The 24,145-nt window shown below is 43.5% G+C and overlaps 1 protein-coding gene across 1 annotated transcript in view; it reads left to right on the plus strand.

Moving 5' to 3' along the window:
• Positions 1-24,145, plus strand: part of LOC126088366 (forkhead box protein B2-like) — a 125,449-nt gene that overhangs the window by 76,941 nt on the left and 24,363 nt on the right. Inside the window, exons 3-4 of the mRNA XM_049906503.1 lie at positions 5,790-6,075; positions 19,474-19,944. Of these exons, the coding sequence (XP_049762460.1) occupies positions 5,790-6,075; positions 19,474-19,944 (757 nt within the window). The remainder of the gene's footprint in view (positions 1-5,789; positions 6,076-19,473; positions 19,945-24,145) is intronic.

The raw sequence follows: 24,145 nt of genomic DNA on the forward strand, positions 1-24,145 counted from the left end.
TTTTCAGCCGCAAGCCAGGCAAAGTGCTGGTGGGGTAGGAGGAGTACAAATAGAGAATGTTTGAGAATTGGTTTCCAGTTCCTCCGTTTTCTTTAAAACTAAGAAAATCTGCCAGAAAATCCTAGAAACTGAGTAAGGGAATTACTTTTAATTTGACTCTGCCATAGAAGTTTCAGACAAAAAATGAAAGCCTAATGAATGTGAAAGTGTATTTGTTTATAAGTGTACTGAGGGAAGTTGTATCTTTTCTACATAATTTTTTGTGATCTGAAATTGAAGTAAACTGAACTGCTCTGCCTTATCCTGTGTGTATCTGTGTTGTAATGCTGAACAAAACAAGTGGTGAAATTTCAGAAAGTTATCTGATTAAAAATCTCTAACCGTATTTTTAAATAATATGGTAATCAGAGATATAAAACTGTTGACTAAACAAGCTATTCCGTGAAACTATATTGTGCGGTACAATGAGTAGTACTACAATTCGTGACTTTAAATTCCAAAACATGAAGCTAAAAGAATGAAAGAGCTACGTAAAATTACTAACTGAATTTTGAAGGAATGAACCATTAAAACGTTTCTTAACAAATGTTCTGTGAATTTAAGTGTGCAGTCTGCCTGGCAAACTTTTAAACACAGAATTGTGTTGTATGTATGTTAACTGGGAACCTAGAAACGACGGAGAGGCTCCGTCCCCGCCGCAGCCGCAGTGGTCCACAACCCCACGACGACTACCGCAGTCCACTTCACCCTTCCGCCGCCCACACCGAACCCAGGGTTATTGTGCGGTTCGGCCCCCGGTGGACCCCCCCCCCTCCCCCCCAGGGAACGTCTCACACTAGACGTGTGTAGCCCGTATGTTTGAGTGGTAGAGTAATGGTGGTGTACGCGTACATGGAGAACTTGTTTGCGCAGCAATCGCCGACGTAGTGTAACTGAGGCGAAATAAGGGGAACCAGCCCGCATTCGCCGAGGCAGATGGAAAACCGCCTAAAAACCATTCACAGACTGGCTGGTTCACCGGATCTCGACACAAATCCGCCGGTGGATTCGTGCCGGGGACAAGGAGCTCCTTCCCGCCCGGAAATCCGTGCGTTAGACCGCACGGCCAACCGGGCGGGCAAACAAAGAATAATGGACACGGAAATGTAACACTGTACTGTGTAAATAAAATTATCTGTGCAGGAAATTAAATCTGAATTGAATTCTTCTGACCCTATTCTGATAATGAATTTTGAAAACACAGCTAAGAGAATGTTCTAACTGTAATATAACTGTACCGTAAAACTGGCCGTAAAAAGTTTCGTACGGCTCACCTGTGGCAACAGGAAACTTGGTAGTGCGGCAGAGAGCAAGCTAAATAGGAAAGAAAAAGCCTTGCGCTAGTGAAATGCAAGGACGTGCAACTATTCTAAACAGACCATGCTTTACTTTTACTCTGTGCAGTTGTGTTCTCACCGTGAAATGCGGCGACATAGACAATCAGAAAATAAAATTCTTTTGCGAAAAGACGGTGCTGTAATTTGAAATTGGTAAATGACTTGAGGAAAATCGAGCTTCCAAAAACTCTGTTGCCTAAAGCAAACTAACTGCCTGACTATAAAATCATCTTTACAACATTTATCCTTTGTATCAAATACTACTCTGTCAAAACTATTTACTGAAATGTTGAAGGAGTGTTACAATCTTTAACTTCCTAGTGCAAGCCATGTGAATTAAAAACTTTACTTACTCTCGTTTGAACAATAAAAATAACTATCTGAAACCAATGAAGAGAGATTCCACAAAAATTTTCCGATATTCAAACACACCACGATAACTCGCAAGCAGTTTAGAAACACTTTACCTAAAATCTTTTCAGTTGTCCAGTTCCTCTTTACATGATCCACACGGACTCGACTAATGTCTGAAGTAGTGCTGGAAGGAACTGACACCATGAATCCTGCAGTGCTGTCCATAAGTAAGAGTACGAGGGGTTGGAGTTCTCTTCTGAACAGCACGTTCCAAGGCATCCCAGATATACTCAATAATGTACATGTCTGGGGGGGTTTGGTGAACAGCGGAAGTGATTAAACTCAGAAAAGTGTTCCTGTAGCCACTATGTAGCAATTCTCGACGTGTGGGGAGTCACATTGTCCTATTGGAATCGCCCAAGTCCGTCGCAAGGCGCAATGGACATGAATGGATGCAGGTGATGAAACAGGATGCTTACGTGCATGTCACCTTTCAGAGTCGTATCTAGACGTATCAGGTGTCCCATATCACTCCAACTGCACACTCCCCACACCATTAAAGAGCCTCCAGCAGCGTGAACAGTCCACAGCTGATATACATGGTCCATAGATTCATGAGGTTGTCTTTGCACCCGTACCCGTCTACCTGCTCGATAAAATATTAAACGAGACTCGTCCGACCAGGCAAGATATTTACAGTCATCAACAGTCCAATGTCTGTGTTGACGGGCCCAAGTGAGGCGTAAGGCTTTGTGTCGTGTAGTCATCAAGGGTACACGAGTAGGCTTTCGGCTCCGAAAGCCCATATCGGTGATGTTTCGTTGAATGGTTTACACGCTGACACTCGCTGAAGGCCCAACATTGGAATCTGTAGCAAACTGCGGAAGGGTTGCACTTCTGTCACGTTGAACGATTCTATTCAGTCGTCGTTGGTTCTGTTATTGCTGGATCTTCTTCCGGCCGCAGCGATGTCGGGGATTAGATGTTTTACCGGATTCCTATATTCACGGTACAATCGTGAAATGGTCGTATGGGAAAATACCAACTTAATCGCTACCTTAGAGATTCTGTGTCCAATCGCTTGTACGCGACTGTAACACCACGTTCAAACGCAGTAAAATCTTGAAAAACTGCCATTGTAGCCGAATAAGCGATCAAACAACTGCGCAACTGTCTTATATAGGTGTTGCCGACCTCAGAGCCGTATTCTGCCGGTTCACACATCTCTGTATTTGAATATTCATGCCTATACTAGTGTCTCTGGCGCTTCAATGCATAAAGCTTACATCGCTTTCCATGAGTACCAAGAATAAGCTACTAACCTTACAACGCCAATGACTTGCTCGACATGTGCAGCGTACTTGTGTTGCTACCGTTCAGCCGCGCGGGGTAGCCGCGCGGTTTAGGACGTCTTGTCCCGGTCCTCGCGGTCTAGGACATGTTGTCACGGTCCGCGCGGCTCCCCCCGTCGGAGGTTCGAGCCCTCCCTCGGGCATGGGTGTGTGTGTCGTCCTTAATGTAAGTTAGTTTAAATTAGATTAAGTAGTGCGTAAGCAAAGGGACTGATGACCTGAGAAGTTTGGTCCCGTAAGACCTTACCAAAATTTTCCAGATTTCTGCTACCGATCATATTAGGCACAGGGATTCCCCCCATTCCTCCCCCTCCCCGCACCCGACTGGAGATAGTTGAGTTTCGCCTTTACGATGGCTTGAATTCCGCTGAGTATACTTTCAGTGAGGTGTCTGAATGTCTAGGGAGGAATGTCCCTCAAGAACCGGAACCAGATAAAGTATTTGGACTCTTTGGTCTGGGCAGAAGTCAACGTTCTATCTCATCGCAAAGGAGTTCCATCGAATTCAGGTGGACACTCGTTACAGATTTGTCCATTTCAGGAAGGTTACTGTACCCAAACCATTGACTCATGGATGCTCCTTTATGGCAGTGTGCTTTCTCATACTCATACAAATCACTGTACGCAGTTAACTTTTCCTTCAGCAGAACAATGGGACCGCAGCATCATCGCGAAAAACATCACGATAGTGTCACACCACCTCTTCCATAGTTCGCTGTTGGCACTACACTTGTCATAGGTAACGTTCTCCAGGGATTCCCCAAACCCAAACCCTTATGTCGGATCGCTACCGTCTATAGCGTAATTCATCACTCCAGATTACTATTTTCCAGTCATTTACTCTCCAGTGGCGTCCTTCATTACACCGTCTCAAGCCTCGCATAGCACTGGCTACCGAAGGGCGTGGCTTATGAAAACTTGCTCAACAATGTACGCCATTCTTTTTTAATCCCTACATACAGTCATTGTACTAGCTGGACTGGTGGTAGCACTTTGAAATTCACGAGTTATGCCTTCCACGGATTTCAAGCGGAATTTTTACAACGACCCTCCACAATGATCCACATATCCTATCAGTCAGTACATGTAACCTGCGTGGTCTAAGTTTAACTGTGGTTCTCCCTTTGCGTTTCCAATTCGCAGTCACAACACCAACAGTCTACTCGGGCAGCTTTAGAAGACCTGAAATGTCTCTGAGTGATTAGTCAAGTGGCATCCACGTTCAAAGACACTGAGCTGTCCTAGCGGACTCGTTCTGTTGTTACTGTTTCTGTACTGTCAGCATAATGCTCACCGTCCCCTTTTATACTGCCGGGATCGTCTCTCATGACACATAGTGGTCAATTCCGCATAACAATTCCGGATACTTTTGGTCAGATAGTGCATGTATTGGGTTGGTGCATAAGACAGTAGCGTTGGTATTGCACTTGCTATGTGTTTATTTATCGAATGTCATTGTAGTTCACTGTTGCTATTTGAGATTACATGTTGTTATTTTGTCATTTTCAGATAGTGATTGGAGCTGCGAAACCTGAAAAACTGAAGATTAAATGGATAAACTGGAACATTTACGACATATTCTGCTGTTTGCATTCAGTAGAGGAGTAACAGCACCGAAAAACATTTGCGCCGTGTGTGGGGATAATGCCACTGGGCATAGAACGGCATGAAACTTGTTTTCTCGTTTTGACGAGGATCGTTCTCCATGTTCAGGACAGCGTTAGGGGTTTCATGAAGCTCCTTTGAACGCATCAATCCACAATGGTCCACATCAGTCTACTCGACAACTGGCATGCGTGATGAACTATGATCATCCCACTATCGTACATTTTCATGCAGAGGAAGATTCAAAAATCGGGTGTATGGGCACTGCATGCTCTCAGCCAAAATCACAGGAATTTGCGGGTGGGAATATGAACGTCTATGCTCCCTCCTCATCAATTGGCTCGTGAACAACACCTATCATTCCTAGCCTGTGTCGTTACAGATGACGAGAAATGGTGTCTTTATGCTAACGTAAGGCAAAGGAATGGTTGAGCCCAAAGAAAGCAGCAACTCCCCGTACAAAGGCCTCCGCGTATCCACAAAAGGGAACGTTATGCATTTGGTGGAACAGTGATGGCGTGGTGTACCACGAATTGCTTCCCCGAGGTATAAGCATCACTACTGACGTTTCCTGTCAACAACTGAGATGTCTTGGAGATGCAATCCGGGGACAAATTCCAGGAAGACTGCGCGAAGTGATGCTAATCCACAGTAACGGGGTTGCATTGGGAGGTCTTTCACACTCACCTTTTTCATCTGATCTTGCGCCCTCAGATATTAAACTTATCCGCTCTCTAACGCACAGTCTTCAAGGAACTTCCTTTCTGGATGAAAAACCACTGCGGAAATGGCTCGACGAGTTCTTCGCCTCAAAACAACGTGATTTCTACAGTCACGGGGTCGAAAATGTACATAGAGTTAGCAGTCATTTGTAAATATTCGAAGAGCATATATAGTTGATGACTAAAGCTCCTGTTATGTGTATCTATTGTGTTTATTAAGCTTACTGAAAACAGCTACGAATTTATGCACCAACCTAATATGTTTGTATGTGAGTGTGTACAGGTTCTGTGTGTTGGCGAGAGTGTTGTCGCGGCTGTCCGGCTGACTTGTAATCTGCAGGTGAGCAGTCAGTACTTGTGGTGTGGTTACGTGCGGACAGGTGGAGAAGGAGGCCCTGGAGGCGGGGCTGGCGAGCATGGCGTCCTCGCTGCACCCGGTAGGCGGCGGCGGCGGCGCGCCGGCCACGACGCTGCCGCGGGCGCTGGCGGCGCCGCCCAAGTCGTTCAGCATCGACAGCATCATCCAGCAGGACGCGCCGCCCCCAGCCGCCCCCGTGCCCGCGCTGCAGCCACCTCCTCAGCCGCAGCCGCAGCCGATGCCGCCCACGCACTCTCAGCCTCCGCAGCTGCCGCCGCCCGCGCTGCCCGTCATGCCCACACCTCTAGGTGCGTACCTTCCTCGTGCCTTACGGACTTATATTGATGGCCAATAAAATTGCAAAACCAGGAATAATACTTATTAACGAAATAAGGAGAACTTAAGGTCTTCGTAATTCAATTCGGGATGAGACTTCGCAGTTCAGTAGTATACTTCAAGGGTGTCCACCAATAAAAGTTGTAAATTCTGAGAAGGTCTCTAAAGTCTTACATGCATCTCATACACCGGTCTATTCGTACGCTCTGGCAGCATAGCGAAATAGTTGCGCCTGTAGCAGCTCGCTTTCCACACAGGCCATGCGGGGTCAGTCCTACCTCTGAGTCACTTATTATTTTGTTTCCGATAAAGATAATTGTCTGAAATATTATCTCTAAAATTGTATATTGACATTCCCAACCATTGTTTAAAGTCTTATGCGGGAAAAGAACACTTTCTATCAATTATTGACTCTTCGGGAGAACAAACAAAGCCTGAATTATGTGACGAAATCTTTGAGAATGATGAGAAATCATCGACTTGTGTAATTAAAGTGATTCCTGGAAAATATACCCCTCTTATTCAACCCTGTGACGCTTATTTTTATAGACAGATACAAAATATAATTAAGAATTGTGATTATCTGATTAAAAATGATAGAGAAATAAATTACCGTAAAGAATATCTAAAAATTTAATCAAAAGCGCATCATAAAATATCATCGCCAATTTTTAATGAAATGATTCGTTATTCTTAATGAGCTTCCAGGCTTTCTGTCGAACGAGAAGTGTTCATGAATGTTAACGGAGCACATTTTCCAACACATGTATAAAAAAAAATGTTGGTTGCGTAAATAGCCTCTTACATAAATTGTATAAAATGTCAAAATATTTTTTCCATGCTTTGGTGATAATTACCATTCTGGTGCTTGAATATAAAATACGAAATTGCACATAAAGATGGTATTCTAAAAAACTGTTATATAAATAAAACCCTAACCGAAATTTTGTACAGTAATAATTAAAGCTTTAATTTGCCTCCATTAAAAATCAACTTTTGAAAAGAAAATATTAATTGTAATTCTCTTTTTATGATGATTAGCTGTAAGAGTCATTTCATAAATAAAAAATATGATTCTGTTCATAATATTTTAGGTCATTAACTGTATTCTAAAGTTGTTATAATTTTTAAAACAATTAAAAAAATTAAATGCTACCTTAAGGTGGGATTCAACCTGGATCGCCCGTGTGGCAAGTCAGTTCACTACAGGCGCATCAATTTCGCTGTGCTTTCGTAGCATATCAGTTGACTGTTATATGAGCCCCATGTAAAACTAAAGAGCCTTTTTCCTCGGAATGTTATGACTAGTGCGCTTTACAACTTTTATGGGTGGGCACTCTTGAGGGATATTACTAACTTGCGAAGTCTCATTCTGACTTGAATTTCCAAGACAGTAGGATTCTCTTGTTAGTGTGCTTGAACAGTATAGGAGGAAAGATACGTGATTAATGTTATGTTATTCAGTGGGCGAAATTTAGTTACAGAATTGCAGATTGGTATGATCTAACGAAACTACGATCGCCTCGATCTACAACATATGAAATATTAGTTCACTTTTTTACATGACTGACAGAAAGATTGTTAATTTCGTACAATATATTGCCACAGGAGTGTTCGATTATATAGAACTGTCTGTGACACTAAAGCACCATTTGATGCCCACAATTACAAACTCTGATCATGAATTACAAGTTCAACAATTACAAAAGTACAGTTGCAGCTGAGACTTCACGGCCCTGGTGTTCTAACTAGATGATGTGGAATGCTTCATCAGAGATCACGAACTGGACAGAGTGAGCCCGTGCTCGGCCCTATATCTACCTCTTTGCGACGGTGCTGCGGTGCTGACAGAGGGCGTGTCTTCAGGAGCGCCTTCCATTTGTCGCTGACGACTGCAAGGAGAAGCCACTAATGTCTGCACTATTGACACACGTTGCTAACTCTGGTGTTGCAATGCCATATTTGCATGACGCAAGGCTCCAATCGGATGGACATCGAGAGGCACCGATCTTGGGTGACAAATACGTCATTCTACATTGCTCTATGTCAGAGTTCATCATTTGAAGTGGTTCCCAGCTGGTGGTGAGAACAAATCCATGACAAGATAATGACTCGTTTCAATGGGTGAGAGATCCAGAGTACGCGCTGCGAAGAGCAACAGTCGAAAAACATCTGTTTCTAGTCTGGTCAACGGTACAGTGTAATCTACCCCCTCCTTCCTGATTCCAGCTGTTGTCCGCAGTAAACAAAGTCTATTATGAAAAATTTGAGAGGAGCTAAGATTACAACAAACTTTCTAGTTTACTTAGCTCTTCGTGTAGAGTTGTCTCCAGTTCTTCTTGTCTACGGATCTGATTCTTGAAGCTAAATTGTCACATTTTAGGTCCTCATGGTTGAATTGATGTAAATAAATTTGAAGATTGTTGTTGCAGAATTTTTGTTGCTACGTTAATATATGTTGTCACATTCTGGTATATCATATAGTCTTTTGCGTTTTCACATTAACAAAGCCGAAATTACATTGTGAGACCAAAATAAAAAATTCGTATGATCACATTAGAGGCATGCTTACTACTACTTCACTCGTTGGTAATAACCACATTCCAGAGGGTTTACAATTTTTCTTGACATATGAATTTCTTTTAATTTCGATTATTATTTCATAAATGAATCCTGAAATAAATATAGTAAACAGTACTAGACTGCGTAAAATAATAATTAGTATTATAAGTGTGCCAAATAATTCGTAATTTCAAATGTTTCTAAAAAATAATTTTAACTGTACATTCAGAGCTAGTACAGTAGATATCGACTGTATCATCGAAAATAAAGTAATTCCTTTTCATGAATTTTAGCGTGAAATATAACATACTGTGTATAAAATTATATCATAGTTTTTAGAAATACTGACCTGTCCAAAATTCGAAAAATAATACTGGTATCGACAACTACTGTGGAGGAAAAGTACTGCTGGAGGAGGATGTCCCATTACAACGGGTAACATGCGATACTGCATTATCTTGTTGAAAGTAACGTCAAAGGGGTCTCGGAGAAAAGGCGCAGCCACTGACTGAATGATACCAGGAATGTAACGGCAGCTCTCCAGGTTACTGGGTACAGAAATCATAGGTGACTGCGTGTATACCCAAATGACACTTCACATCATCACGCCAGGTGCTTATGATAATAGTGGGCCAATATGACAATAACGAATTCCACCTGGCAAGCGTTTTTTCGTCAAAACGTAAACATTTATTGGTAGTTTTGTTGAGATTAGAATCTATTGTTAATTCTTTGTCTGATCTTGTCGGATCCCCCACATATCGATGCGGCCATCATGTTGCCATAAATAGAATCGGAACTCGTCTTAAAAGACAACCTGCTGCCACTCCGGAGTCCAATACTGTCGTTGAGTGCAGCACCGTCGGCGCGGCCCTCACTGCTACCGCGGCGTCAAGGGTAACCACAACAATGCTCATTATGCTGCCAGTCAGTAGTGTTCCAGATGTCATGGCACTGTCCGCGTTGACACTCCTCAGTTTGGAAACAAATCCATTTCCTGACACTGGATACATGACGTGGCTGTACGATCAAGTGAACCAGATCTCTGTCCTTTCAGGCGCTAGTCGCGTGCGGCCTTGGAAATCCCCTATGGCTTTGACTTGGGTTCTCCTGAACACATCGATTTCATATGTGTGTAAGAGTATTAGATCACAACCAACGAGTGTTGCATTATCGCTATCGATAATCCGCAGTCTCGCTAGGCTACGATACGTGCTTGTAGACTTTTCTCCTTCCTTGACGAGGCGCACGTAACCAACATTCCAATGGGCTTTTTTTTCTTATATACAGAATACAGATAGATGGCTTTGCTCCTGTCTACTTTTTGCGGTTGTGCTGATACGCTAATCTTTTGCGTGTAGTACACTTCGTGCCACTTGATGTTTGTTGCATGCTGCCTTCATGATGCTGTTGTTTTAATGGCCAGCCAAGTGCTACAAGTTTGCTTTCACTTTTAGAGTCTCTCATTTTTTCTCCCTATGGGTAGAGCAGGTTTTTTTCGAGTAACAGCCCTTTGAAGAGTGAGGGGTTTGCAGCCAAATACCGGGCAAGATGTTAGTGGGGCAGAAGAAGCTCCAGTTTGGTATGTTCGGAAAGCTATTGCCAGTTGCACTATTTGCCTTAAGACGAAGGAAAACCTATATAAATTGACCAGAGATGGAGAGAGGAACTTTGTTTTTTTAATTCTGGAACATTAGCAGCGACTTAAACAGTTATAAAGAAGGAATGAAATTTTTCACTCTGCAGCGGAGTGTGCGCTGACATGTAACTTCCTAGAAGATTAAAACTGTGTGCCGGACCGAGACTCGAACTCGGGACCTTTGCCTTTCGCGGGCAAGTATTCTACCAATTCTTTCGCGGGCAAGTGCTCTACCAATAGAGTTGCCCGCGAAAGTGTTGGTAGAGCACTTGCCCGCGAAAGGCAAAGGTCCCGAGTTCGAGTCTCGGACCGGCACACAGATTTAATCTGCTAGGAAGTTTTTGCCCGCGAAAGAGCTTATAGAGCACTTGCCCGAGAAAGGCAAAGGTCCCGAGTTCGACTCTCGGACCGGCACACAGATTTAATCTGAATTAACGCTCCGACTACGAGCGACCGATGGTTCTGCTAAATGGAGCACACAGTCTCCAATACAGTTACGACTGAGAAATTTTCCTTTTTGGAATGACTGTACCTGGGAAAACATAGACTCGTAAGATCAATGGATGATCTACGCCTAGGAAAGGTAGCTGTTGCGGTTTACTTACTTACTTACTACAGACACAGAATGACTTAGTGGCCGGTCAGCTTTGTTAGGCTCACTGCGCCTTATCATCGACTTCTGCATTTATGTTAGAGCATCCTTAGGTATTTCTGGAACTGGAGGGAGGAGGATATTAGTGTTTAACGTCCCGTCGACAACGAGGTCATTAGAGACGGAGCGGAAGCTCGGGTGAGGAAAGGATGGGGAAGGAAATCGGCCGTGCCCTTTCAAAGGAACCATCCCGGCATTTGCCTGAAGCGATTTAGGGAAATCACGGAAAACCTAAATCAGGATGGCCGGAGACGGGATTGAACCGTCGTCCTCCCGAATGCGAGTCCAGTGTGCTAACCACTGCGCCACCTCGCTCGGTTCTGGAACTGGAGAAGTCATTGATAGTGAATAGTCGGAATGATAAGCTCTAAATGGTCTGGGGAATGGGAATATCATAGAGAAACGAGCAATATATAACAAATAAGAAAAGAGGGAAAACATAGTGGAAGTAATAACTATGGAATCAAGAAAGAAAGTTAATTTAAAAGTATTAAGTCAGCATTTACGACTTCTGATCTCAGTTATTTAATTTCAGTGTTGAAAAATTTGTAAAATAAAACATGTGAATGCATACAAATATCAACACGAGAAGTGCAACGCAAATTTCATCCGGTCGGAAGCATGAAATGTCATTGCCATCACCTTCATCATCATGGAAGTTGATTACAGTTGTTTCATTTCCCGTATCTCAGTTGCCATTTTTATCAGTCTTTCCAATCCTCCTTTTGTAATCCTTGGGTTTCCTTGGCTATTTGAACTTCCATATTCCATTTTCGCCCAATCCATCTTATTTTTCACCTTGATACGTCACTCTTTTACTTCCTTTGAACATCTGTCGAAGGTGGTGTGTCGTTTCCACCTAAGCGGTTTTGTTTCAATTGTCTCCTTAAAATCAGCTTCAACGCTTTTTTTCTCTAATTTCTTGATTTCTTCTCTAATCCCTTCTTGTTACTCGACAGACAAGCAGACAAGTGTATTTGATTACCATTGCTCCTATTTTATTTTTATTCGTGGAAGCAGTTTCCACATTTCGCCCCATATATCATTATACCACTATCATTTTGCACATTCGTCTCTATGTGTTTTCAGTTATATTTTTACTTTACATTAACTACATAGCTGTCTTATTGTTAATGTACCTTCATCAACTCTGTTCACAATACCTGCTTACGTGTCAGCTTAATTTGTTATTGAACTCTTAAGTACTTCTATAATTTACCACTTTTTTATAATTCTCGATTTGCTCGTACGTCACTCCCGTTGCTTCTAACTGCGACGAATTCTGTCCTCTTTGCATTCATTGATTGTTCTTACGGCGTATTCTGTCTTCTTTCCTATCATTAGTACAACCCATTTCAGACACTTAACCCTTAATTTGTGTAGCGTGTGATGCACATCATGTGATGTGATTACCAGAGCGGCTGCAAACTGTTGACTATAGGAAGCAATTTCTCAGTCTGGTACACTCATTTTACGCAGTTTTTTTTCTCTGCTTGATGGGGCATTTTGTACATAGGTCCTAAAGAGTGTTGGGCACGTACATCATTCTTGCCATTCTCTCTTAGTGATCCGTATAGGTCCACAGAGTTTATTTCAAAACGCTATTACTTGTTGTAACATTTTTGAACGTTTTATACCTTCGTAATGAGCTGCCAACTTTGCAATTTTGTTGCAATGTATACAGCGACCTATTTGGCTGGGATAGTGTGATATGCCTTTTGAACAGCAGACAACAACATAGAGATTTTCTAAGTTCCAAAATTTGCGAGGTACTTGTGAAAGGACTAAAAGAATTCTGCTGTCTAGAGAGCAATGTAACGTTACGTGACTGAAGAAGGAAATATATTAGGAACATTACTAATTAGGTGAGCATGGTTTTATTCGGCAACAGAGCTCTACTGATAACAAATGTTTACTGAAACTGAGGTAGAGTTCTTTGGAGCTGTGAATATGTTGTTGTTGTTGGGGTCTTCAGTCCTGAGACTGGTTTGATGCAACTCTCCATGCTATTCTATCCTGTGCAAGATTCTTCATCTCCCAGTACCTACTGCAACCTACATCCTTCTGAATCTGCTTAGTGTATTCATCTCTTGGTCTCCCCCTACGATTTTTACCCTCCACCCTGCCCTCCAATACTAAATTGGTGATCCCTTGATGCCTCAGAACATGTCCTACCAACCGATCCCTTCTTCTGGTCAAGTTGTGCCACAAACTTCTCTTCTCCCCAATCCTATTCAATACTTCCTCATTAGTTATGTGGTCTACCCATCTAATCTTCAGCAATCTTCTGTAGCACCACTTTTCGAAAGCTTCTATTCTCTTCTTGTCCAAACTATTTACCGTCCATGTTTCACTTCCATACATGGCTACACTCCATACAAATACTTTCAGAAACGACTTCCTGACACTTAAATCTATACTCGATGTTAGCAAATTTCTCTTCTTCAGAAACGCTTTCCTTGCCATTGCCAGTCTACATTTTATATCCCCTCTACTTCGACCATCATCAGTTATTTTGCTCCCCAAATAGCAAAACTCCTTTACTACTTTAAGTGTCTCATTTCCTAATCTAATACCCTCAACATCACCCGACTTAAATCGACTGCATTCCATTATCCTCGTTTTGCTTTTATTTATGTTCATCATATATCCTCCCTTCAAGACACCATCCATTCCGTTCAACTGCTCTTCCAAGTCCTTTGCTGTCTCTGATAGAATTACAATGTCATCGGCGAACCTCAAAGTTTTTATTTCTTCTCCATGGATTTTAATACCTACTCCGAATTTTTCTTTTGTTTCCTTTACTGCTTGCTCAATATACAGATTGAATAACATCGGGGATAGGCTACAACCCTGTCTTACTCCCTTCCCAACAACTGCTTCCCTTTCATGTCCCTCGACTCTTATAACTGCCATTTGGTTTCTGTACAAATTGTAAATAGCCTTTCGCTCCCTGTATTTTACCCCTGCCACCTTCAGAATTTGAAAGAGAGTATTCCAGTCAACATTGTCAAAAGCTTTCTCTAAGTCTACAAATGCTAGAAACGTAGGTTTGCCTTTCCTTAATCTTTCTTCTAAGATAAGTCGTAAGGTCAGTATTGCCTCACGTGTTCCAACATTTCTACGGAATCCAAACTGATCTTCCCCGAGGTCGGCTTCTACTAGTTTTTCCATTCATCTGTAAGGAATTCGTGTTAGTATTTTGCAGCTGTGGCTTATTAAACTGATTGATCGGTAATTTTCACATCTGTCAACACCTGCTTTCTTTGGGATTGGAATTGTTATATTCTTCTTGAAGTCTGAGGGTATTTGGCCTGTTTCATACATCTTGCTCACCAGATGGTAGAGTTTTGTCAGGGCTGGCTCTCCCAAGGCCATCAGTAGTTCCAATGGAATGTTGTCTACTCCGGGGGCCTTGTTTCGACTCAGGTCTTTCAGTGCTCTGTCAAACTCTTCACGCAGTATCGTATCTCCCATTTCATCTTCATCTACATCCTCTTCCATTTCCAGAATATTGTCCTCAAGTACATCACCCTTGTATAGACCCTCTATATACTTCTTCCATCTTTCTGCTTTCCCTTCTTTGTTTAGAACTGGGTTTCCATCTGAGCTCTTGATGTTCATACAAGTGGTTCTCTTATCTCCAAAGGTCTCTTTAATTTTCCTGTAGGCAGTATCTATCTTACCCCTAGTGAGGTAAGCCTCTACATCCTTACATTTGTCCTCTAGCCATCCCTGCTTAGCCATTTTGCACTTCCTGTCGATCTCATTTTTGAGACGTTTGTATTCCTTTTTGCCTGCTTCATTTACTGCATTTTTATATTTTCTCCTTTCATCAATTAAATTCAATATTTCTTCTGTTACCCAAGGATTTCTACTAGCCCTCTTCTTTTTACCTACTGCTGCCTTCACTACTTCATCCCTCAAAGCTACCCATTCTTCTTCTACTGTATTTCTTTCCCCCGTTCCTGTCAATTGTTCCCTTATGCTCTCCCTGAAACTCTGTACAACCTCTGGTTTAGTCAGTTTATCCAGGGCCCATCTCCTTAAATTCCCACCTTTTTGCAGTTTCTTCAGTTTTAATCTACAGGTCATAACCAATAGATTGTGGTCAGAGTCCACATCTGCCCCTGGAAATGTCTTACAATTTAAAACCTGGTTCCTAAATCTGTGTCTTACTATTATATAATCTATCTGATATCTTTCAGTATCTCCAGGGTTCTTCCATGTATACAACCTTCTATCATGATTCTTAAACTAAGTGTTAGCTATGATTAAGTTGTGCTCTGTGCAAAATTCTACCAGGCGGCTTCCTCTTTCATTTCTTAGCCCCAATCCATATTCACCTACTATGTTTCCTTCTCTCCCTTTTCCTACACTCGAATTCCAGTCACCCATCACTATTAAATTTTCGTCTCCCTTCACTATCTGAATAATTTCTTTTATTTCATCATACATTTCTTCAATTTCTTCTTCATCTGCAGAGCTAGTTGGCATATAAACTTGTACTACTGTAGTAGGTGTGGGCTTCGTATCTATCTTGGCCACATTAATGCGTTCACTATGCTGTTTGTAGTAGCTTACCCGCATTCCTATTTTCCTATTCATTATTAAACCTACTCCTGCATTACCCCTATTTGACTTTGTATTTATAACCCTGTAGTCACCTGACCAGAAGTCTTGTTCCTCCTGCCACCGAACTTCACTAATTCCCACTATATCTAACTTTAACCTATCCATTTCCCTTTTTAAATTTTCTAACCTACCTGCCCGATTAAGGGATCTGACATTCCACGCTCCGATACGTAGAACGCCAGTTTTCTTTCTCCTGATAACGACGTCCTGTGAATATAGGACAAATCAAAACTGTATGTCAGATTGGGATCTTTTTCCTTTTGAACAGCATTGTATGTGATTGATATATGAATAGTGGGAGGGACGCTGGAAAAGTAACTGGAAGCGTAACGAAAAGATCTCGGGTGTGGGGACAAGTGGTAGTGTTGAGGCACCGGGGCGTTTCAACGAGTGTCATACTCATTACTTTTGGGCGAAAAACCGTAAGAGTTTAAAATATAATAGCATAGAAGGATGTTAAATGAATTAAGAGGACGGTTAGAAAATGATATAATGATTTACCAGGAGGAGATGGCAAAGTAAATAATTGATGGGCATACCTTATCATTCTGGACATTCGTTCTGCAGTGTACCACAAGGGCTGGTTTTCAAAACATTCTCAACAGTATTTTTTGAGAATAATTTGTTTCCTCCAAGAATTCTCATTCAACTTCAGGTGCGTTTCCGTAAGGTACTGACTGATATGACCATCGACAAATCTAGGAGCACCACTCTGAAGTGCATCATGCGACGGACCCAGTTGCCTTTGTATGAGAAGAATTCATCCGGCAGGTTGCCACCATAGAGAGTACGCCACCTGTACGCGGTCTCATGGGATTGGCTGAGTGAAAGGCTACAAGTCTGAAAGGGCGTTCTGCTGGCAGAAAGTCTTCGGGTCTTTAAGTCGAGAAAAGTCAAACATATGGTGGACTTTACCCGCATTGCAGTTAAATGTTTCTTCCTTCCTGGAACCTGCTCCAGAGCCATGTTATGACGCTAAGTACGACATTCAAATGTTGGTCCATCTTGAGATGACTATTTGGGGTCTCGGAATTGTCAATTAAACAACTACGAGTAATGTCGGCCAAATGTGTTCAGTGTCCCACCCTACTTCGCAGTGTTACAGGCACGAAACGCATATCACACGCAGTAAGAACATTATACCTAGGGTGACCTCCAAAAAGACTGTTGCAGGCCCACTAAACGATCTCAGATTGGCATGTCGCGTTTTCCGGTTTGTCCTCATACGTCTCGAAGCTCTGTCTTATGGACACCGTAATTAAGCACCTTTTTAATGTTTGAAAAAACTGGTAGCTAACAATGTATTATTTCATTAACAGCTGTTGCTGCTCCTGAAACTTTTTTTCGAAAATTTACGATATATCACTTGAACAAACATATTGCTGAAAACCGTTTTTGTCCATTACTACACTGTGGCTAGAGAGGGGTTATAAGTGGTATCGCTGACAGCCAACTCTTCCCAACAACGTCGGGGCGAGTAAGATGAAATAAAATAGATTATAGTACGTACGGATGATCCAATGGAAGCTCATGTGAACCTATCCGCCGGCGACGCTGGAAGGTAGCAACTCCAGAAGACTGTGGCGACGACCTGCAGAGAATAGATGATTGGTGCAGAGGGTGATACATGTATTGTATTGAACTAGAGATCTAGAAACGACGGAGAGGTTCGTCCCTATCGTAGCCCTCAGTGATTCACAACCCCACAATAGGCTACAGCAATCCACTCACCCCACCGCCGTCCCACACCGAACCCAGAGTTATTGTGCGGTTCGGCCCCCAGTGGACCACCCCGAGAACGTCTCACACCAGACGACTGTAACCCCAATGTTTGCGTGGTAGGGTAATTATTGTGTACGCATACGTGGATATAGTGTTTGTGCGGCAACCACCGACATAGTGTAACTGAGACAGAATAAAGGGAAACAGCCCGCATTCAACAAGGCAAATGGAAAACCGCCTTACAAACAATCCAGAGACTGACCGGCACACTGGACTTCGACACTGATCTACCGGGCGGATTCGTGCTGGGGACCGGCACGCCTTCGTGCCCGGAAAGCAGTGCGTTAGACCGCACGGCTAACCGGGCAGGCGGATGAAAGCTACTCTGAACGTAAGTTAATGTGATATATTGCTGATGAAGAAGTCCACCACTGTTCAATTGCAATATCAGTGACAGTCAATGGAAACAGTAACTAAGGTAAAATACTTAGGAGTAGCCATCCGGAGCGATCAGAAGTGCAAAGATCACATAAAATGAACTGTAGGAAGAGTAGATACCAGACTGAGAGTCATAGTAGGAGTCTTGAGGAAATTATTTTTAACCATGAAAGAAGTGGCTTAGAAAACGTATGTTAACAGCAATTACTATTTCTCATTATTCAGTAACCGTTATTAGACTGAGTTAATAATATATATATATCCAACGAAAAGATCCAACGAAGATTGGCGCGTTTCATCGGATCGTTTAGTTGGTGTGCGAGTGTTACGCAGACAATCAACCTACTCCAGTGGCAGAAGCTACAAGAGAGCAGTGTGTATCATATCATGGAAAGTTTTACTGCTGAAGTTTCGAGAGCGTACGTTCCGGAATGAGTTTTGCAATGTATTAATTCCTCTTAAACACGACCCGCGAAATGACCACAACGAAAAAAATCAGAGAAATTATAGCTCATACGGAGGTTTGCCGAACTCATTCTACGTACGTGCCATTGACGAATGGAACAGGGAACGGGGGAAAAGATACGCTACCAAAAGTGCCCTCCGCCACACACCGTAAGGTGGCTTGCCGCGTAGAGATAAAAATATAGGAGTGGAAAAAAGTGGACTCTATAGAATTCTGAGGCAAACTGCTCAGCTTTAGCAAAGGAATCTCGAGAAGGAAACCGTGGAGATGAACATACCGACATCAGACTCGCGATCGAAACTATGTGTTCAGCTTTTGGGGTTTTGGAACAGTGAGTGGTTCCCTGTGGACGCTACGAACAAGCTTCATACCAGAATGAGATAGAGTCTCGGTCCGGCACACAGTTTTAATCTGCGAGGAAATTTCAAGATACATACCCTTCTCGAAGGATATATGTCATGCTTTGCCAACTACCTGTCGGCCATACCTGGTTGACTTATGGTGACATCCTCAGATGAGAAAATCTGTTGGCATTGTGGCGCCTCTCAGTCCGTGGTCCATGTCCTGTAACAATAATCCAGCGTCGCTACTTTGCGGTGAATGATGTAGCTTTCAGATAATGGCTTCCTGGTAGAGTATACGGTTTTATAGATTGTTAGACAGAGTGACGGCCGGCGCACCGCCACTCCAGTGCATGTTATTACATTTAAATTTCGTTTACTACTTTAAATATTATTTTAGTCTTTTAACCTTTTGTGACTTGAGCACTAAGTCTGTATCCAGTAGTGACTTATAGGGCCACTGGTCTAGTGTGGAAGAAGACTTCCTGCCGTAAAATGAACGTGAACTGGTTACTTCAAACAGAAACAATTATCCTGCCTCACTGCAGCTCCTCATCTTCTAAATTCTTTTCTTCTCTAAATACTTTTCTCTTAGCTCTCTGCCTGAGAGGACACCTATTTATCTCCTGGAGACCGGTGGGTTTCGATTCGTAAAGGGAAAAGGAATTAATGATCTCGATGTATAGTCCTTTTCGTTAATGTTGTTGTAGTCTTCAGTCCAGAGACTGGTATGATGCAGCTTTCCATTCTCTTCTATCCTGTGCAAGCCTCTTCATCTCCGAGTAACTACTGCAACCCCCATCCTTCTGAATCTGTTTAGTGTATTCATGTCAAATGAAAAATTTATAAAAGAATTGAAATCTCCAAAAATTCGTACGTTAACTCATTCAGCTGGCCGGTGTGACGCGCCCACAGATTTCAACCGGCTGGTGCTGACGACGCTGCAGACGGAGCGGGCGTCGCGCTGCTCGTCGGGGCTGTGCCCCGCGGCGGCGGCGGCCGTGGCGGCGTCCTACGTGTCGGCGTGCCTGCACCACCCGCCCCCGCAGCTGCAGCCGCAGCCGCCCCCGCCGCCCCCGGCCGTGTGGCTGCCGCCGCTGGCGCCGCAGTCGTACCCCTACTCGTACTCGTACCTGCACGCGGCCACGCTGTACGCGGCCGCGCTCGGCCTCCTGGGGCCCGCCGCCGCCTCCACGACGGCCGCCGGCGCCGCGGCGCTGCCCAAGGCGCCACCGCTCAAGCCGCACGCGCTGCCGCCCCCGGCGCACGGACTCGCGCTGCCGCCGCCCGCGCCGCCGGCCACTCCGTTCCTCGACGTCGTCGACTCCAGCTCCAACAGCTCCACAGACTTGTTCGCCGCACACGTCAAGGCCGAGCTTAGAACACGTGAGTCCGTGCACCACTCACTCGCCGTTATTCTCAACGCGAGCCACAGAGGACGAGTTTGACAGAGAACACACACATCTGACTTAAGTTTAAAGCTTTTCTATACTACTGGCCATTAAAATTGCTACACCAAGAAGAAATGCAGATGATAAACGGGTATTCATTGGACAAATATATTATACTAGAACTGACATGTGATTACATTTTCACGCAATTTGGGTGCATAGATCCTGAGAAATCAATACCCAGAACAATCACCTCTGGCCGCAATAATGCCCTTGATACGCCTGGGCACTGAGTCATACAGAGCTTGGATGGTGTGCACAGGTACAGCTGCCCATTCAGCTTCAACACGATACCACAGTTCATCAAGAGTAGTGACTGGAGTATTGAGACGAGCCAGTTGCTCGGCCACCATTGACCAGACGTTTTCAATTGGTGAGAGATCTGGAGAATGTACTGGCCAGGGCAGCAGTCGAACATTTTCTGTATCCAGAAAGGCCCGTACAGGACCTGCAACATGGGGTCGCGCATTATCTTGTTGAAATGAAGAATTTCGCAGGGATCGAATGAAGGGTAGAGCCACGGGTCGTAACACATCTGAAATGTAACGTCCACTGTTCAAAGTGACGTCAATGCGAACAAGAGGTGACCGAGACGTGTAACCAATGGCACCCCATACCATCACGCCGGGTGATACGCCAGTATGGCGATGACGAATACACGCTTCCAATGTGCGTTCACCGCGATGTCGCCAAACACGGATGCGACCATGATGATGCTGTAAAGAGAACCTGGATTCATCCGAAAATATGACGTTTTGCCATTCGTACACCCAGGTTCGCCGTTGAGTACACCATCGGAGGCGCTCCGGTCTGTGATGCAGCGTCAAGGGTAACCGCAGCCATGGTCTCCGAGCTGATAGTCCATGCTGCTGCAAACGTCATCTAACTGTTCGTGCAGATGGTTGTTGTCTCGCAAACGTCCGCATCTGTTGACTCAGGGATCGAGACGTGGCTGCAGGATCCGTTAAAGCCATGCGGATAAGATGTGTGTCATCTCGACTGCTAGTGATACGATGCCGTTGGGATCCAGCACGGCGTTCTGTGTTACCCTCCTGAACCCACGGATTCCATATTATTCTGACAGTCATTGGATCTCGACCAACGCGACAGCAATGTCGCGATACGATAAACCGCAATCGCGATAGGCTACAATCCGACCTTTATTAAAGTCGGAAACGTGATGGTACGCATTTCTCCTCCTTACACGAGGCATCTTCAAAATGCGTTTGTAAGGGCTGTTGATGAACTACATGACTGAGAAGTAGCGGCCTCGGTCACGAAAAGTGGTAACGGCGAGGAGAGCCGTGTACTTACCACGTGCCGCTGCACATCCACATCCAACCTCTGGGCAGAGGATGCCATGGCGGTCGGTCGGTACTGATGGGCCCTCAAGGCCTTTTCGGGCGGAGTTATATTTACAGTGTTTTTTGGTCATCAAATAATACAAGTTATCTCCCGGATGCCTTTATCCGTAACAAATTAAAGCACACAAGAAAATGAACGAAGTAAGAGGATCGGATACCTGAAGTTTCAAAAGTTCAGAGTCAGTCGTAGGATGTCGTCAGTGATATTCGATGAAAACATGAACGTATTCAGAGGCCGCGCGGGATTAGCCGAGCGGTCTCAGGAGCTGCTGTCATGGACTGTGCGGCTGGTCCCGGCGGAGGTTCGAGTCCTCCCTCGGGCATGGGTGTGTGTGTTTGTCGTTAGGGTAATTTAGGTTAAGTAGTGTGTAAGCTTAGGGACTGATGACCTTAGCAGTTAAGTCCCATAAGATTTCACACACATTTGAAAATTTTCGTATTCAGAGTTTTCCGCACGTCAGTTGAGGAATCAACGTACCGAAGTCGTACTGAAAGAGCCCAGTGTGGCGATGAGGTGACGGCGGCTTTGCAGCTGGCGGTGATGTGCTTAAAGTGGCTGCCTGAAAAGAACACACTTTCGCCTGCTCTGTTATATCTTCTCTCGTAAATCCCCAGACCTGCGAAACCTATGATCTTCATGGTCTCTGCCATCGATGGATCTACGTCCAGCAATGGGAAAGATATGGTAGCAAACAGCTCAGTCAAGTGTTGTAGTGCCGCTCTTCCACCGCATTCTGCGATCTCATACACGAGGGGCAAATCGGCCGTCTACGCATCTGACACTTTAATTTCTTCCTACGTATAAAACGTTCAAACAACTTACCGGAATGCAGCCGGGTGACGTCTTCGACAACCGGCGTGGTATACGTCATCCGGCTGTTCTTTGAACTACTCACCTGTTAATATATCGATTCTATCGTATACCGTTGTTAATATTTAACTGACAGTGGCGAAAAAAAAAAAACACTGAGACGCAACAGAATAGTATGCATGCAAGCTTATGGGCGAAGAGTAAGTTTTGTATTATTGTTGTCAATCAAAAGTACCGTAAATGGAAGAAGTTTGTATCCAACTAAACCACAAGACAAACTGCGCATACCGTCGGTATCTGCACTACTCTGACACATTTACAGTGCATCGTAAGTACAAAAATAAAAGGGTAAGAAGTAAAACGAAGTGTAATTACTCTGTAGCTAGCGACAGGAGACAGCATGTCCCCTTGAACCAAAACATGCAGAGAATACCACTAAACAGCATCAAAAATTTTGTCGGTGGGGTTCGGGTTTATCCTGTAACAGGTGCTTATTTTTATTTGGCCTCGATGCATTCACATAACACGTTTATAATGAATAACAGTATCGATCATATATTACCTACCTAAAGAATTCGTAAGTCGTAGCTGGTTAGTGACAATAGCCGTCATGGATGCTTTGCTCGCCATGTGCCACCGAAGACGTAGAATTCTGCAGTTAGGTAGTGTATGGCTCAGACCGATAACAATAAAACGGTGTTCTGCATTCGTATCTAAAACAACTAAAAGGTAGCATACAAGGAATAATTCGTTTTTATTAGTCTTCCTATCGTTTTCAGAGCAGAAATTATCTACCTGACTCATTGAAACAATAGGCCGAGCTGAGTCGCTGGTGGTCAAACCTTCGTGTCTTAGCTGTGCAAGTACATCTCAATTCACGATGCAGTGCTTCACTATATCTCCCAGCAATCCACACCCCGCACAGGCTCTTTTGTGAATGTCTATAGAATCTGGTGTCCTGGAACATTGCAGAAGAGTGCATTGATACAAGCTAGAGTTTTAGTTTTTACGTTTTCCAGGCGAACAAGGAGACTAGAAATGTCATGAATATCCGGGTGGAATTCCGAAATCTCATTGAACAACTCGAAGTTCCTTCTAAACACAAGTACCTCACGCTTGTCCTCAGTCTTCCCTACACAAAGATCTTTGTTGTACATAAGCTAATCTCATAGGAGGTTCTGTTATTTGTCATTTGCCATTTGTTATATCAGCTACACAGAAACAGTTAAAAATTAGGACCCACAATTTTTTAATAGTTTGTGCCTACATCTTGTTGGTGGCACAATTTTATCTCGCTGGGTAACGTTTCTGGTACATAACAGACGTGTGTCCGTGGTCCGTCTTTTGTGACAACACAAAGAAGGTCAAGGTGAATAACTCATTGCTTGACAACAAGATTAGGCTGTTTTCTAGTAGTGATATTAGAACGCTTACTGAAATTAGATTTGTCATCTAGGATAACATGAATTAGGTAGATTCATGAAAGCTGAAACCCTTTTCCAAGCCCTCGTTATTTTCGTTTTCTTCCTTACGAGTACAATCTTTCGCATTCCTTATATTCCGCATGTAGTACAAAAAACGTTTTCTCTGTTGTGTCAGTCCACATAACTATAAAAGGTTATGCAAATTTGCAACCGTCGAACAACTGTAGACAAGAGCGGACAAACTCACATATAGAGATCTGAATAAAGTGACATGGAAGCTGTACATTGTTTGCTCATATCTCGTTCGGTTTCATATATTGCATTTTGGGAATAAATTATACAGGAATTAACTATGAAAATGGTCATCAAATCTGTGGATGTTAAATGAAATATACTTAAACAGTTTAAATGACCTAATTCCAGAACACTCTTCCGAAAAATAACTATCAGAATATGCGTTTCACAGGCGCTCTCCACCAGAACAGTTACGATTTCACAACAGACCTAAGCCTTTCGTAGTACGAGCACCATTACTGT

The sequence above is a fragment of the Schistocerca cancellata genome, chromosome 6 (assembly GCF_023864275.1).
Source record: "Schistocerca cancellata isolate TAMUIC-IGC-003103 chromosome 6, iqSchCanc2.1, whole genome shotgun sequence".
Classification (NCBI taxonomy): Eukaryota; Metazoa; Arthropoda; class Insecta; order Orthoptera; family Acrididae; genus Schistocerca; species Schistocerca cancellata.